This window comes from Pleuronectes platessa, chromosome 22 (assembly GCF_947347685.1).
Source record: "Pleuronectes platessa chromosome 22, fPlePla1.1, whole genome shotgun sequence".
In the NCBI taxonomy this organism is placed as follows: Eukaryota; Metazoa; Chordata; class Actinopteri; order Pleuronectiformes; family Pleuronectidae; genus Pleuronectes; species Pleuronectes platessa.
Genome location: NC_070647.1, coordinates 13,906,350 through 13,920,662, shown reverse-complemented (window position 1 = coordinate 13,920,662; position 14,313 = coordinate 13,906,350). Strand labels below are relative to the sequence as shown.

The window sequence follows — 14,313 nt, the reverse complement described above, 5'->3', positions numbered from 1 at the left end:
CACTCGCATTATCCATCGAGCACAATAGATCTAATGCAACACGGGTTCTTTTGGAGACGCAGGGAATATCGATAATTGACGGAATTTACCACTTTTAAAATTGCACACATTCATTATTTGAAATATGAGCCATTAATCTGCGTTTTCTTGAGGCATCATTTGTTGCTGCTCCAGAAGCTCATTAAGCAGCGACAGGACCGGAGCTCATGCATACAAATGACTGTTCCACCCGAGGTTTTATATCTGTGCTCTACGCAAGCTCAGCAAATCTCACAAGTAACAAGTTAGGCAGTTGTTCCAAAGTAGAGAAAACAAGGCATCACGATGGATCTAACGCAACACACAATCAGAGCGACAACGATTTTTTTATGCAGCGAATCAGGACTTTGTATTAAGAAGATACATGTAGGAGCAGCTTTAAAATCATCCACTAGTGGGCAGTGCAGAGGCAAGAGGTTTAGTTAAGAAACGATAAGTAAAAGGTTGTACAGTTTCTAAGAAAATCGCAAAGTCTCTCCTCAAAAAGCTCCGCCAATGTTGAAGTTTCTTCCTCGTGTCCTATAGTCATCTCGACGAACTGTTAGCTTTGCTGCCCCCCACGATTTCCTGTGGTACTGCTCCGTTTCCTCTGTTTCCGTATTTAAAGTTAAACATAAATGAGCCTTTGGAAATCATTAAAAACCAGTGATTATCTCCAACATTCAGGAAACTATTATAATATCATGAGTTCTAAACCGAGATTGGGGGATATGTGACACCAGTAGCTCCTCTGGTTCAGGAAGCCGGGGATCATGGGTAATATCCACTGTTACGGTGTGTTTCAGTTCAGCAGTTAGAGCTCTCTGCAGGGGGCGCTGTGGCTCAGTATAAGTTACAAAAACTGACATGATCTAAATAACTTTTGCAGATTGAACTTTTACTTCTATAACATTCTGCCTCTGCTGCTTTGATCTCGGGGAAGCATGTAAACGTATTGATGAAAACCTGCCTTGACGACTCCGACTCCACCGCAGCTACCACCAGGGGGCTCCACACGGACAATACAAAGCCTCACCAGAGATTACACTGAATCTGCTTTTGATACGAGTGACTCACTACGGCTGTAATTAAGCTTCCAATATGATTTAATCTCTCACGTTCGAAACCTCCATATCTGCCGTCCGTCCAACCTATCAGCAGACCCCATGGGCGTTTGGTGCGGTGCTGCCGGCGGCATTCAGGGAATGTTCATTAGTCTTTCTAATTGGCTGCTGATAGAATATCTGCTGTAGATATTCACGTTGGGAGGTCACCTGCCACCAGCGACACAAAGGCCTCGTGTCTCATATCTGATTACATTAATATTAATGAAGCCCGCGCATTGTTTAAGATAACGCCACTGAATCCACTATGGGTGTAAATTTAGTACGTCAGGATATTAGTGTTAAAACTTCTATGTTACATGTTTGCCTGGTGTCTGATTAAATGTGTGACAATTTCTCATTAAAATGTCGAGATCGATGTTTTAGGTTTTGTTAAATTTGTGTACGTGAATCATCCAACATTTTCAAACCCAGAGAAATCCCTAATTTTATTCAATTAATTTCTAACAGGATCATTTCCTTTTAAATTTCAAAATTAACTTTTGTTTTTCATTAGTTTTAACAACAAGGGTAAACATTTAGCGCAGCTTTGGCCAAATTTAAACAAGATATAGCCTGACAGCACCTCTAAAAACACTACCACCTTCACTTTTAATCGTGGATTTAACGGATGAATCAGACGAAGACCGCGATCCAGTCGTTTTCAGAGTGAAGCCATCTACATTCATCTTTCAGCTTAGATCCACAGCCGCATTGTCATTACAGTCAAACGTAGTGCGGCCCTGAGTTCACGATGACTCATCAAACAGTTGAAAGAGTTCCACAGGAAGAGAAATGTAAAAATAGAACGACATTGTGTTTTTCTTTTACATATGTAAATGAAATAAATGAATTATGAATCCAGGGACACAGGATTAAAACTGGGGGGAAATATATTCGTCATTTCTTGGGGCCATTTTTTTAAAAACAAAACTGAACTTTTATTCCCCACCGCTTTACTTTTACTGGGGTTACGGAGCAAACTGGTTCTCTATATAGAAACAGGAGGAAGTTTCAGGAAACAAACATTATACAGACATTTGCACATATGCATCAACTGCATATCCCCCAAAAATGTGGATAATTTTGAACATTTTGCAGAGAGATTTGAAGACAGGTCACGTTTTGCTTGCAGAGGCCACTGAGGATGAATATCAGGTAACTTTATGTGTCGATTGGATCTTTTATTTAATCGTCAGTCTGCTCCGGGCATCGGCCGCATTTGTGCTCATGCATTTCCACAGTCTTGGCCAACAGTCACTGCTCGCTTCATTTTTCCAAAGCTCCACGAGCTCTTTCACTGATCGGGCCCTTCTCTATTGGGAAATACCATGGCAACGGGGCTGGCAGGAGCCAACCTCAACTATCACAGCAAACACACAACATGCACACAAACACACACAGACACATATGTACGCACACACTCTCTGCTGTCGTCCCTGGAGTTCTCCACTAGAATTGGGCGATTGACATACTGCATCCCCCGCGGCCCCGGGGCCTGGCTGGTCAGAACTGAGCTGTAATCGAAGCAGACACACAGATCGAACTTTATTATCAACCGCTCGATACCGAGCGCAGCAACGGCCACAAGTCCTGAAAAAATACAGCTTGCGGGGCAGAGTTGCTAAATCAGAAACAGGTTTTCGGGGGAGCAGGAACATTGCGGCTTCCTCTGGGCCTGGAGAGCTGGCTTCTTAGCTCCTCACGCTTTTCATTAGTATCTGTTTTTTGGATTCTTTTTTGGCTTTGTGATGTCGGTGTGGTGAAGTGAAGCTGATGACCTGACGGAGGACTTTGAGAACTATCAGGTAGGATGCACCTCGTTTCTTCCTCCTCCTTCCTTTTGCTTTAAACTCTGTTGTTTATGAAGTTGGCATCGGTCAGTGCCGGTAAAATATGTCCACGGAAAAAGCCCTTTGGTTTCCAAAGTCCTGCCAAAGACCATAATTATTCATTTAAAAGTCATTCTAGTTTATTTATAAGGATGACACACTTTGATCAACAGTTCTGTGAATGTGTCTTAGCCAGCTGGCAGATTTTCAACTGTAGTCCTGTGGTTTGATGCTTTTGAGCCATTTAAATGATAAAAGAAGATTTGGGTGATTTATTACCTGCATAAGGTTTTTATTGATAGTAAACTGTCGGGAAAAACGTTCCAAAAAACTTGCTTATATAAGAAAAAAAATAAAAATAAAATCTGATTTAGCTCAGACCATGATCTACATTATTTTGTAATAAATTAAACCTAACAATTCATAGCATGGGAATTTAGAAATAGTAAAATCGTGTGATCTTAGTGGCCTTATTAATAATATGTGTACACACAGTACTATTTTTTATCAATAAGCATCAAAGACCAGGAGGTTCAAATGATTCGTCTATTAAGAGGATTATGAAAAAGGCTTTTTATCAGGAGAGACTGCAGTCAAACATCAATATACGTTTACATTTTCACATGCCTGTATACTACTTTTTCACAGCTGCTATGAGTGAGTAAAATCTATCTGAAAAAAAGTTTGAGCTGTTCTTTCAAGAAAAAGAAAAGTCTGAACTCGACCTCGAGCGTTTGCACAAAGCGATTCAGAGGATTTCTGGGTCAATCGATGTCGACCCGAACAACTTCCTCTCGATTCTCGCACTTCCTGAACATCTGATGTCAGTGATGTCAGTGAATTTCTTCTTCTGCCCTGTGGAACTTACACAGATCCTAAGGTCAAATTTTGTCACATTCATCAAATGAGTAGAAAAAAAACTCTTCAATTATTCACAAACACTTTGTCTCTGGTTCCATCTTCTCAAACGAGAGGACAGCTGCTTCTCTCAATTTCAAATAATCCCAAAGCTTTGACATCTTGCTTGATAATTCCGGCTTTAACAGAATCTGTGTCTCTCTCAACAGCTTCTCTGCACAGCCGGTGTCCGCCCATTGTCCCGAATCTGTCCGGCCGACATCTGAACCCAGTGTGAGCGACTCAGTCGGACTTTGCCCCCATCACAGGCCGTCAGGAGCGGGAGATTTTCCTTTCACGACCCCGTCGGTCTGCGGTGCTCCCGCGATGGGGAAGACCGGGCAGAGCACGGTGGCCTTGAACTCCCCGACAGAGGTCAAACAAGCGGTGCCCTTCGAGGAACTGGATCCTGTGGCGCCCCCTGATGACAAGATGAAGAAGACAGAGGAGCCGCCCGACAGGGGGAGCTGGAAGGGCAAGTTTGATTTCCTGCTGTCGTGTGTGGGATACGCCATCGGATTAGGAAACGTCTGGAGGTTCCCTTATCTCTGCGGCAAGAACGGAGGAGGTGAGTGACAGGAACAAAGATAACACCGTTTAAAACCTATAGTGATGATAACATTTTGATATTCTAAAATATAATGCAGTAAGAAAGCTTTGTTTTATTCAAATTTGTTTGTATTATTTGTATTTGTAAAATGTTTCCATGCAGCCGTCTTTTCGAGGCCACTCTTGGAAAATAGTTTATTCTGCAGCTCCAGAAAGGAAAATGAAAAGTTTAGTGCTTTACTGCTCTATAACAGATAGGGAATCTTCTTTATGGATTTCTGCTTTAATGATGACACGCTCGGTGGTAAAGCATTGATATCTCTTGCGGAACAATAAAATATTTCCCCTCTCACCGGGAGCTGTGCCAGTCGGAGGTTCATTTGTTTCATTCGACTGAAATCGACCTGATAGGTGCAGTTTATAGGAGTAAAAACACATTGGCCTTTATGAAAACTTCTCGTGCTAAACTTGCTCTATGTGCAGGGATTATATGGAAGATGTGTCTCCTTGTTGTTCAATATCTGAAACTAGACGGCCCTCTAGGATTTCACATAAAATGCTGATAATAAAAAAGATGGTTTGCAGGGGAACGGGATATGTGACTCACTGGCCAATATTATAGTAATTCAAATTCTTTTTTTAGTTCAAAATGAAGAAAAATAAACCTAATTTGCTCAAATGGAACTTTAAAGTTTCTATGAAGTGAAATTCAAGCTGTCAGTCCAATTTACAACTTGAATTAATCATACAATTTAACATCTACAGTAATAAAACCTCCTGAAGACTCACTAAACCAAATTGTAATGTATTTCCAGGTGTTTTTAAATGTAAAACTGGAAGTAAATGTGTATTTTATAATAAGAGGTGTCTTTAAACTCCAAAAAGGGATGGAGCAGATGTGTTGTCATGACATGGAAACGTAAAATACCTGTTTTTACGTGACACGTCTATTCTAAGATATATTTTGTCCATGTCCTCTGTGGTTGTGCACCAGGAGCGTTCCTGATCCCGTACTTCCTGACGCTGGTGTTTGCTGGGATCCCGCTCTTCTTCCTGGAGACGTCTCTGGGACAGTTCACATCAGTGGGAGGACTGGGAGTGTGGAGACTCATGCCTATGATGAAAGGTACCGTGGGGATCTAACAGGACGATAAAGATGTATTAGATATAGAAATGATGATGAGGATGATGATGAAGATGCTGAGTTAAACCTGCTCTGGTGTCAGATTGTAGTTTACCGGAGCGTGTCAGCTGACCTGTGTACATGTGTCTCCTCCAGGTGTCGGCCTGGCTTCAGTGGTTCTGTCCTTCTGGCTCAACATCTACTACATCATCATAATCGCCTGGGCGCTCTACTACCTATTCAACTCCTTCGGTTCGGTAAGTTACATCGTCGGCAGAATTCCAGAAATATTAGGGTAGCTTTGGCTAGTGTGTGTTTGATACTCAGAACCACAGCAAACCCTCTTTTGTTTGGTTATATCTTCATTTAATTCGCAGGGAGGTTCTAAGAAACACATTTGAGCTTTTACTGAGTAGATAAGACCTCTGCCGAGGAGGTTATGCCTTCTTCTGCTCTCGTTTGTCTGTTTGTTTGCGAGTTTGTTGGGATTACGTGTGCGATTTGGTGCCGATCCATATAAATAATCTATTAATTTTGACTAGAGATCAAACTGTTCATCCTATAAGCAGTTTGCAGACACAGAAATTAGAGACTTGCTGATAACGTGTGTTTGGAGATGTTAGCTTATCACAATATTCCCAAAATTTGTCTATGCAGCGTTTTGTAAGTGTTTTCTTATCGTGGAAAACTGTCTCACAAACTTACTTCCTGTTTTGAGATAAAGTACATTTTATAGCTGCAGATAAAAATTCATTACAGAGGTTGGAATGAGTCATTTACGACTCATTCAAGAAGCTCCTGGGTTTGAACCTGATGGCTTTTCTATGCAGTGGCTACTAGTCTGCTCGACCCGCAGGATGAGCGACAGAGATGCCGGACTGATGGTTGTAATTAGGCACCAGTCACAGAAGAAAGACACCATTTAATGCCGATCCCAATGTACCACTCTTCTCAGCTTTTTCCCTCTCTGCCTTTCTTTCCCTCTGCGTGACCGGCCTGCTCAAAGACGCGACAGCAGTGTAAAGACTTTGCAAACATTGTGCCCGGGGCTATTGTGCTGGGGAAATGGAGGATTGAGAAGCAGCCATCAAAAGACTTTGAAGAGAAAATCTAGCGTTCATTGTTGTTCAGTGTTTTTATCTGAGAACAAAAATAAAAACTGAAAACCCCCCAAACATCACGGGTCTATTAGATGTCATTTTCACTGTTGAATGGATTTTGTGTCTTTTATTCTGAGGAGTCTTTGTAATGTTTGAGGCCGTGAAGTCAGACGGACCCAGTCGACTGCAGATAGTCAAGAGGACGCTCGATAGAAGTTTCTTTATGTCTGTGAAGAAACACACACAGACACACACACACACACACACATCATTTATTTCTAGTGTAACGGTTTGTTTTTCTTCTAAGAAAAATAATACAGCTCTTGAAACTAATAACTTTGTTTTCGGCTGAAATAGACAAAACAAAACTGTGGGAGATTTCATCATATCGATTTTTTCTCTCTCTGTGTGTGTGTTTCTCTGTGTTTGTGTGTGTGTTTGTGTGTGTGCATGTGTGTGTGTGTGGTGCAGGAGCTGCCGTGGCAAAGCTGTGATAACCCCTGGAACACGGAGAATTGCTTTTGCAACTACAGCTTGACAGACACCACCAACCTGACCAGCGCTGTCACAGAGTTCTGGGAGTAAGTCCACGAGACATGTTCTGTATATTAATGTGTACGTAAGTGTGTCTGACTCTGTGTGTGTGTGTGTGTGTGTGTGTGTGTGTGTGTGTGTGTGTGTAGGCGTAACATGCACCAGATGTCCAATGGTCTGGAGGAGCCTGGAGAGCTGCGCTGGCCCCTGGTGGGCACTCTGGCTCTGGCCTGGATCCTCGTCTACTTCTCAATCTGGAAAGGAGTGGAGTGGACGGGGAAGGTCAGACTCATGTTTTTCAAAAATGTTCCCTTCTGTAAATTCTATCTCTGCTTCATCTTCACCTCGTCACCTTCCTCTCGCACATTTCAACTTTAAATCACGCAAACTTGTCGAGACAAGGAAGGGGAACTGTTGCTCACAGACCATATTTACCGTTATAAAAGGAATAAGAAAGATATCCCATGAATTTCTTAAAACTTATAAATTAGTAGTTCCAATAAATTGTTTCTAACAGGATAAACCAAGATGGTGGACATGAGAGCCACTACACCGGGGAACCATGATGAGTTTCTCCTCAGGCCGAAAGAAAATACAATCTCAGGCTTGATGAGGGAAGGATCTCCATTTCCAGCCTCCTGCTCCCTCTGAGTTTCTGCTGGCTTTTATATTTATCGATCCACAGCAGCATTGAGTCACGGCTCCTGAATTATACCTCAGCTGGACGTGTGTTTGTGATATTACTCCATTAGTCCTGAATTAAAACAAATAAGGCGAGGGCGTCATTGATCGATGTCAAACTCTAATTGACCAGAAAGCTCTGGGAAGAGTTTTCCATCGAGTGAAGATTAAGCTGAAGCACTTAACCCACATTACATACGTTTAGAATATATTGAGTTTTGAGATTAAGTTGGATTTATGAACTGAACATTTAAGCTGATAACAAAAGTGTATCGACGATTTTGCCTGTTCCATCTTTACTATGTCAACTTATTATTTCAGTTATTATTCTTTCCTAATTGTTTTTTTTTATTTATTACTGCATTGATTTGATTTCACACTGGTTTCAAAAGAAATTAAATAGCAACTCAATTCTTTAGCCTTTACTTTGTCGTTAAATTCAATGGAGATATATTCTAGTATTTATTTATTCCTCTCAGATGATGACTTGCATGTATCTGCTCATTCTGCTGCTGGCATCCAATCATGCTCTCAAAATATGTCACTGAAGTAGAAAAGTACAAAAAGTTTCAAAGGTATTATTGTAATCCCAAACTTTAAAAACGATTCAGAGGTGATAGAAAAAAAAAAAAAAAAAAAAAAAATATCTGTTGCTGTGGATTTTTAAATTACAGCCAAGTCCAAGCAACGAATGTGAGCAGAAACATATTCACACATTCCCGGCCGGGGGCAGTTGGATTTTAATGTGTAGCATTTGAGAGCAGTGAGAAAAATGAATTCCCCCGAGGACCCGGCCGTGATGGACGTTACCAATTAAGCATAAAAACTCCAGCCACTTCTAAAAGGTCTGGAAAAAAATCCTGTTGGCAAAGAGAAGCCATGGAAATACAGGAAATCAGAGAAATGTTTCACTCTCTGCTAACTGGAAACAAGAGGTTCTGCAGTTTTGCTTCGACAGGGAGAGAAACAGATCTTTCATTCATTCTTTAAAATAGCCTCTTGTTCTTCTCTCTCTCTCTCAGGTGGTGTATTTCTCCGCCACTTATCCCTACTTCATGCTGTTCATCCTGTTCTTCCGGGGGATCACTCTGCCCGGGGCCATCGACGGAATCCGCTTCTACATTACACCGGACTTCAATAAACTCGTCCGCTCCGAGGTAGGGGAAAAACTATGAGGCCAGTAGTATTTGTGCGTGTGCCGACGGTTGTGTAACTGTTTCTCAATCAGTAATCAGATTTGTAAAAGAATATCACAATTCCGGGCTGAGATTTATTTGCAAATGTGCATTAAAATGTGAATGGACATTTGTGCACAAATCTGCAAATGCATTAATCTATCAGTTACTGTTTTACCACCCCTATTATCTAAGTATGATTTATCTACACAATCACGGATCTCTGCACAAGCTTTCAAATTTGTCTACACATGCACAACTCTCATTACACACTTACAGATATTTCACACGATTACAAATCTGTCTATACACACATGGATCTAGATCCAGTTCTACGACTCTTCATGCACGCTCACAAATAATACCGCCACACAACCAATCACACAGACCTGTTCAGACACAAACGTGTGCACGTTGTCGTCTCTCAGGTGTGGCTGGACGCCGCGACTCAGATCTTCTTCTCCTACGGCCTGGGCCTGGGCTCGCTCATCGCACTGGGGAGCTACAACTCCTACAACAACGACGTCTACAAGTAGGGACATGAAAATCACGGCGCTTTACGATTCACACGCTTCCCCCGTTCCACTCAGAACTGTTCACGTTGCTCCTCTCGCTTCAGGGACTCCCTGATAGTCTGCTTCGTCAACTCCTGTACGAGCATGTTCGCTGGATTTGTCATCTTTTCCATCGTAGGCTTCATGTCCCACATCACCAAGAAACCCGTGCAGGAATTGGCAGCATCAGGTATGGTGCTATTGTCTATTAATACAGTTTTGACATAATAATATTATTATTTTCTCTGTTGTTTTTATCATTTCATTGGTAATAGAACCTCAACTTGTCCAATATGTTCCTCTTGTAAGCAAGGGGGAAAACTTCTTGAGGTTTTCAACATGTCTCCTATTTGAACTTTACAAGGAGCTTGAGACAAACTGACCTGCTTTCAGTCCACTGCAGATTTAACTGAACTTATCTGGAAGCCATGGAGGTGATGGAGGCTAAAAAACTCAATGCAACTCAACACCAAAAAAGGAAAAAGCAAAGCAAATGCTGGATACAATGCTGCTTATACGTTTTCTACATATATACATGAGACATCCAGTCATTGAATTCTCTGTAATATGAGTCTCGGTTGTGGATTTTAGGTCCAGGTTTGGCGTTTTTGGCGTATCCTCAGGCCGTCACCCAGCTGCCCATGTCCTCGCTGTGGGCCATCCTCTTCTTCTCCATGCTCATGATGCTGGGCCTGGACAGTCAGGTACATACACACACCAACTGTTGCTGGGCAGATTTTCCTCACACAGGGTTACTTTGCAGAACAAAATACTTTGCAGAACAAAATACCCCCTGCTTCTCTCCTAAGAAAGGACAATAAGACCAAAATATCAGCACTATCTGCCCACAGCACATTCTGACCCGTGTGCCTTCATAATGTTCCTCATGTGCTAGTTCTGCACAGTGGAAGGCTTCATCACCGCTCTGATGGATGAATACCCCATGGTGCTGAGGAAGAGGAAGAAGGTCTTCATCCTCATCGTCTGCCTCATCTCCTTCATCATCGGCTTCTCCAACATCACACAGGTGTGGCATGCACCTTTTCTTTAGTAGATCGTGCTCTCTTATAGACTGTTGATAGTCGGTTGTGCATAAAAAAACCGTTGTACAGTATGAAGTGTGTGTTTTAGCTGAAGGACGAGTCCGTTTGTAACTGGTGTTATAAGGAGAAGGTTCTGACACTGGGGAAAACAGAAGAAGCCCCTCCTGCATTCAACATAACAACAAAACAATCGCACAACAACCTGCGGTGTATCCATTCATCATGCATATTTTATTCAATAAAGGGGGGATATTGATATTCAGCCTCTAAAGCAGATCTGTGTGTGTGTGTGTGTCTGTGTGTTGGAATCTCCCAGGGTGGTCTCTACGTGTTCAAGCTGTTTGATTACTACTCCGCCAGTGGGATGTGTCTTCTCTTCCTGGTCTTCTTCGAAACCGTCTCCATATCCTGGTTTTATGGTAGGACCAACTAACCAATCAATTAACAAACAAACAATTGCAAATATCATGCTGTTGGACTTTTATGTTTTGTAATGCCTTATATAATACAATTATTCACATTGATGGCCTCTATAAACTGTATTATCCATGCTTTATCATTTAAATTATTAATATTCTCCTATTATAGCTGCCCTGGGCCGACAGGTGCAAATTAGCCAATAGCTAACTCTGGTGCAATTTATTTTAATTGAAAAAGAAAAAAAAAAAGAAATGAGTGAAAGACAAGAAACCTGAATAGAAGAGAGACGACATTATATCGAGTCAAGTCACTGAATGAATCCTGCATGTAGATTTCCTACGCAGCGGTCCAACAGGAAATTACATCTAGCGGCTCCACTTTTTGCGATAACGTTCTCTTCCTTCTCCATCTCTCTGGCTTTTGTTGTTGCCGTTATCTCTTCTCCTTCTTTGTCCCCCTCTCTTTATGCCTCAGGAGCTGACAGGTTTTACAAGAACATTGAAGACATGATCGGCTATCGGCCGTGTGTCTGGTGGAAGCTCTGCTGGAAGTACTTCACGCCGATGATCTGCCTGGTAGGCCCTGGGGGGGGGGGGGGAATCATTATCGATTGAACTCCCTGATATGGTTTTTTTCGAAGTCGATCTCTGACATGTGTTTCCTCCTCCCTCGTGGAGAAGTGGTTTCCTCTGCCGTGTGGTGATTTGTACTCATCTCATGGACTGTGAGGCCCCCTGGGAAATCAATGCAAAGTCTATGTCTCCTGTAGTGTCGTGTTGAAGGAAGCTATTTAAATGGAGAGTTAAGGGTGATCTGCCAAAATGACAGAGTGCACTCCACTCCCAGTAAATTGGAGTTAAAGTAATTTGATGGTTTGCACGTCAGAAATCGTGGACTGTTTATTAAGATGGGCGACATGACTGCTCCCCAAACTGAAGCCAAAGCACCCAGGTTGCCCCCTGGTGGCCGGCTGCAGCATAGGGTACAAACCAGGCCTGCTACATGTTCCGAAACTATGAGGTCTGACTGTCTGCATGGACGGTAACAACTTTATGGCGGGCCTAACCAGGCTAGATAATTATTCGGATAATTAAGTGCACCCTTCTAGTTTAAACATCATGATTGACAGCTGAGACTGATCTGTGATTGGCTCTACCCTTGTATTGGCTCCATCGCCCAATCGCTACTGCACTGACTCTGGCTCCAAATGACGTCATTGGTGCACGATGGCCACGTACATATCTCAGATTCACAGTGTGTGATATATATATCCCTGCTCACAGGCCTCATTCTGTAACTGACACCAGATCAAATGGACTGTTTTGAACTTACTTGTGTCTTGTAGGGGGTGTTTACCTTCAGCGCCATCGAGATGACGCCTCTGACCTTGGGGAAGTACGTGTACCCGCTGTGGGGCCAAGCGATCGGCTGGCTCATGGCGATGTCTTCTATGATCCTGATCCCGGGCTACGTCATCTACATGTTCTGCACCAGCAAGGGCAGCTTCAAACAGGTACTGACATCGCAGATTTTAACAACAACAACAACACGTCAACTGCCAATGATTACGATGAAAAGCAAATCAAATGAATCTGACCGTGATGTTACTCTCTGTGCTTGACCAGCGTTGGCGGAAGATGACAACTGCCCGGGAGGATAAAAAGGCATCGGGGCATGAGGAATTTACACACACAGGGAGCGTGGGCGAAGCTCCGGTCTAGCCAGGATTGTTCAGCTCAAAATAACCTCACCCCCATCTCCCCCCCCCCCCCCCCCCTCGTCTGCCAGGGACTGAATGCGGTCGAAGCTGAAATGTGACAATCGAGCAATTGGTGTCTTGTGTAGCGTTTAAGTGTGATGTTTTCCTTCGTCTGAAATTGTGCCGAAAACCAGGAAAATACAGAATTAAGATGAGGGACTGAGAGGATAGAACAATTTTTTTTTGTAAAATCTTTACAAATTGAACGATAGATTCATCGCCAACCCGTGTACATGAACACAACCTTAAACCTTCAGCCTACACTTCAATGCAATGAATTTGGTTGTACAGAGAAATGAAGCATTAGTCAAAACTTGAAATCTGTGATAAAATAAATATCAAACTCTACCATTAAATATTTTTGAACCATATTGTTATATTTGTTGTTTTTGGGGATCCATGCGTACAGAAATGAAAAAAAAACAACAACCAGGAACTATACTATGACTGTGATTGTATGCTCTATAATCTCAAGTATTAGCGTTTATGTAAAATCCAAATATTAGAGAGCTGTAAATATAATGGTGTCTCTACATGTAATGTTTTTTAATAAATTGAACAGTAAAAAAAGTGTTTTTCATACAGTGAACGATGAGAAAGTGGATAAGTGGGAATATGTGAAATGACGTGTTTGTAAGGTTTGCCCAGAAATTACTCAGTTTCATGTCAATAAAGACAAATACACGTAAACAGTAGACTTCATTCTTCATCAGAGTCATGTAACAAGTTATTAAAATCAACAAAGTCACTGATAATAACTTATTTTTCTCCAAAAGTACTTCCTAAAAGCCGTTAGCTTCAGGCTAGCCGTTCAGGCTAGGTGAGGCTCGACAACATGACGCCTCCCTAAATGGAAAGCCAAAGCATCGCCCCCTGGTGGCTGGTTGCAGTCATAAACCCCGGCTCCTGCATTTACCGGCAAAAAAATACTATCATAAAAATATTTACATGTTTAATTCAATGTGTTGTAGCTACTTAAGCTATACGTTTGAGAAAGTGATGGAATATGAGATATAATAAAATATATCACTGTGTAACATGTCATTTAAAAAACAACAACATTTTACAATAATGACTTAGGGCTCATTTATGCTTGAAGTTAGATATGTACACGGAAACAGACGGAGCCTTCTTTCCGTACTTTGCGTTTATTTCTTCCATATTTGAAAGCACAAGGATATGGATGAAGCGAAGCAGTACCATGGGAAATTGCTAGGGGGCAGTGTAGTCAACATCCTCCACCGTGGCCATGTTTGACAGATTATTTGTAGGGGACGTATTTCTTTTTGTACGTAAAGTCGGCATAAATGAGCCCATTGCAGATGAAATCCAAGACCCAGAGCACATCATTGAGGTGAGTAGACTTAAATCATCTTTAATAGCATGTTGATATACATGTAGAGAAGGATTGAACTGGAGGGAAGTGACTGATCATATCTGTTACACTCAGTTTCCAGCTGTCCGTCCCTTTGAATGTCCACTTGTCTGTAATTGTCCTAACTAGTATGAGCAAAACACAGTGTTG

General features: G+C 42.0%; 1 protein-coding gene across 1 annotated transcript; it reads left to right on the top strand.

The window, feature by feature from the left end:
* Window positions 1–4,177: 4,177 nt before the first annotated feature.
* On the top strand, window positions 4,178–12,750 carry LOC128428505 (sodium- and chloride-dependent GABA transporter 1). Its single transcript, XM_053414702.1, has 14 exons — window positions 4,178–4,418; window positions 5,394–5,525; window positions 5,679–5,779; window positions 7,094–7,203; window positions 7,306–7,438; window positions 8,860–8,994; window positions 9,441–9,544; window positions 9,632–9,756; window positions 10,158–10,270; window positions 10,462–10,593; window positions 10,926–11,028; window positions 11,504–11,604; window positions 12,375–12,542; window positions 12,655–12,750. Exons 1-14 carry the CDS (start codon window positions 4,178–4,180, stop codon window positions 12,748–12,750), a joined length of 1,794 nt encoding a protein of 597 aa, XP_053270677.1.
* The last annotated feature ends 1,563 nt before the right edge of the window (window positions 12,751–14,313 follow it).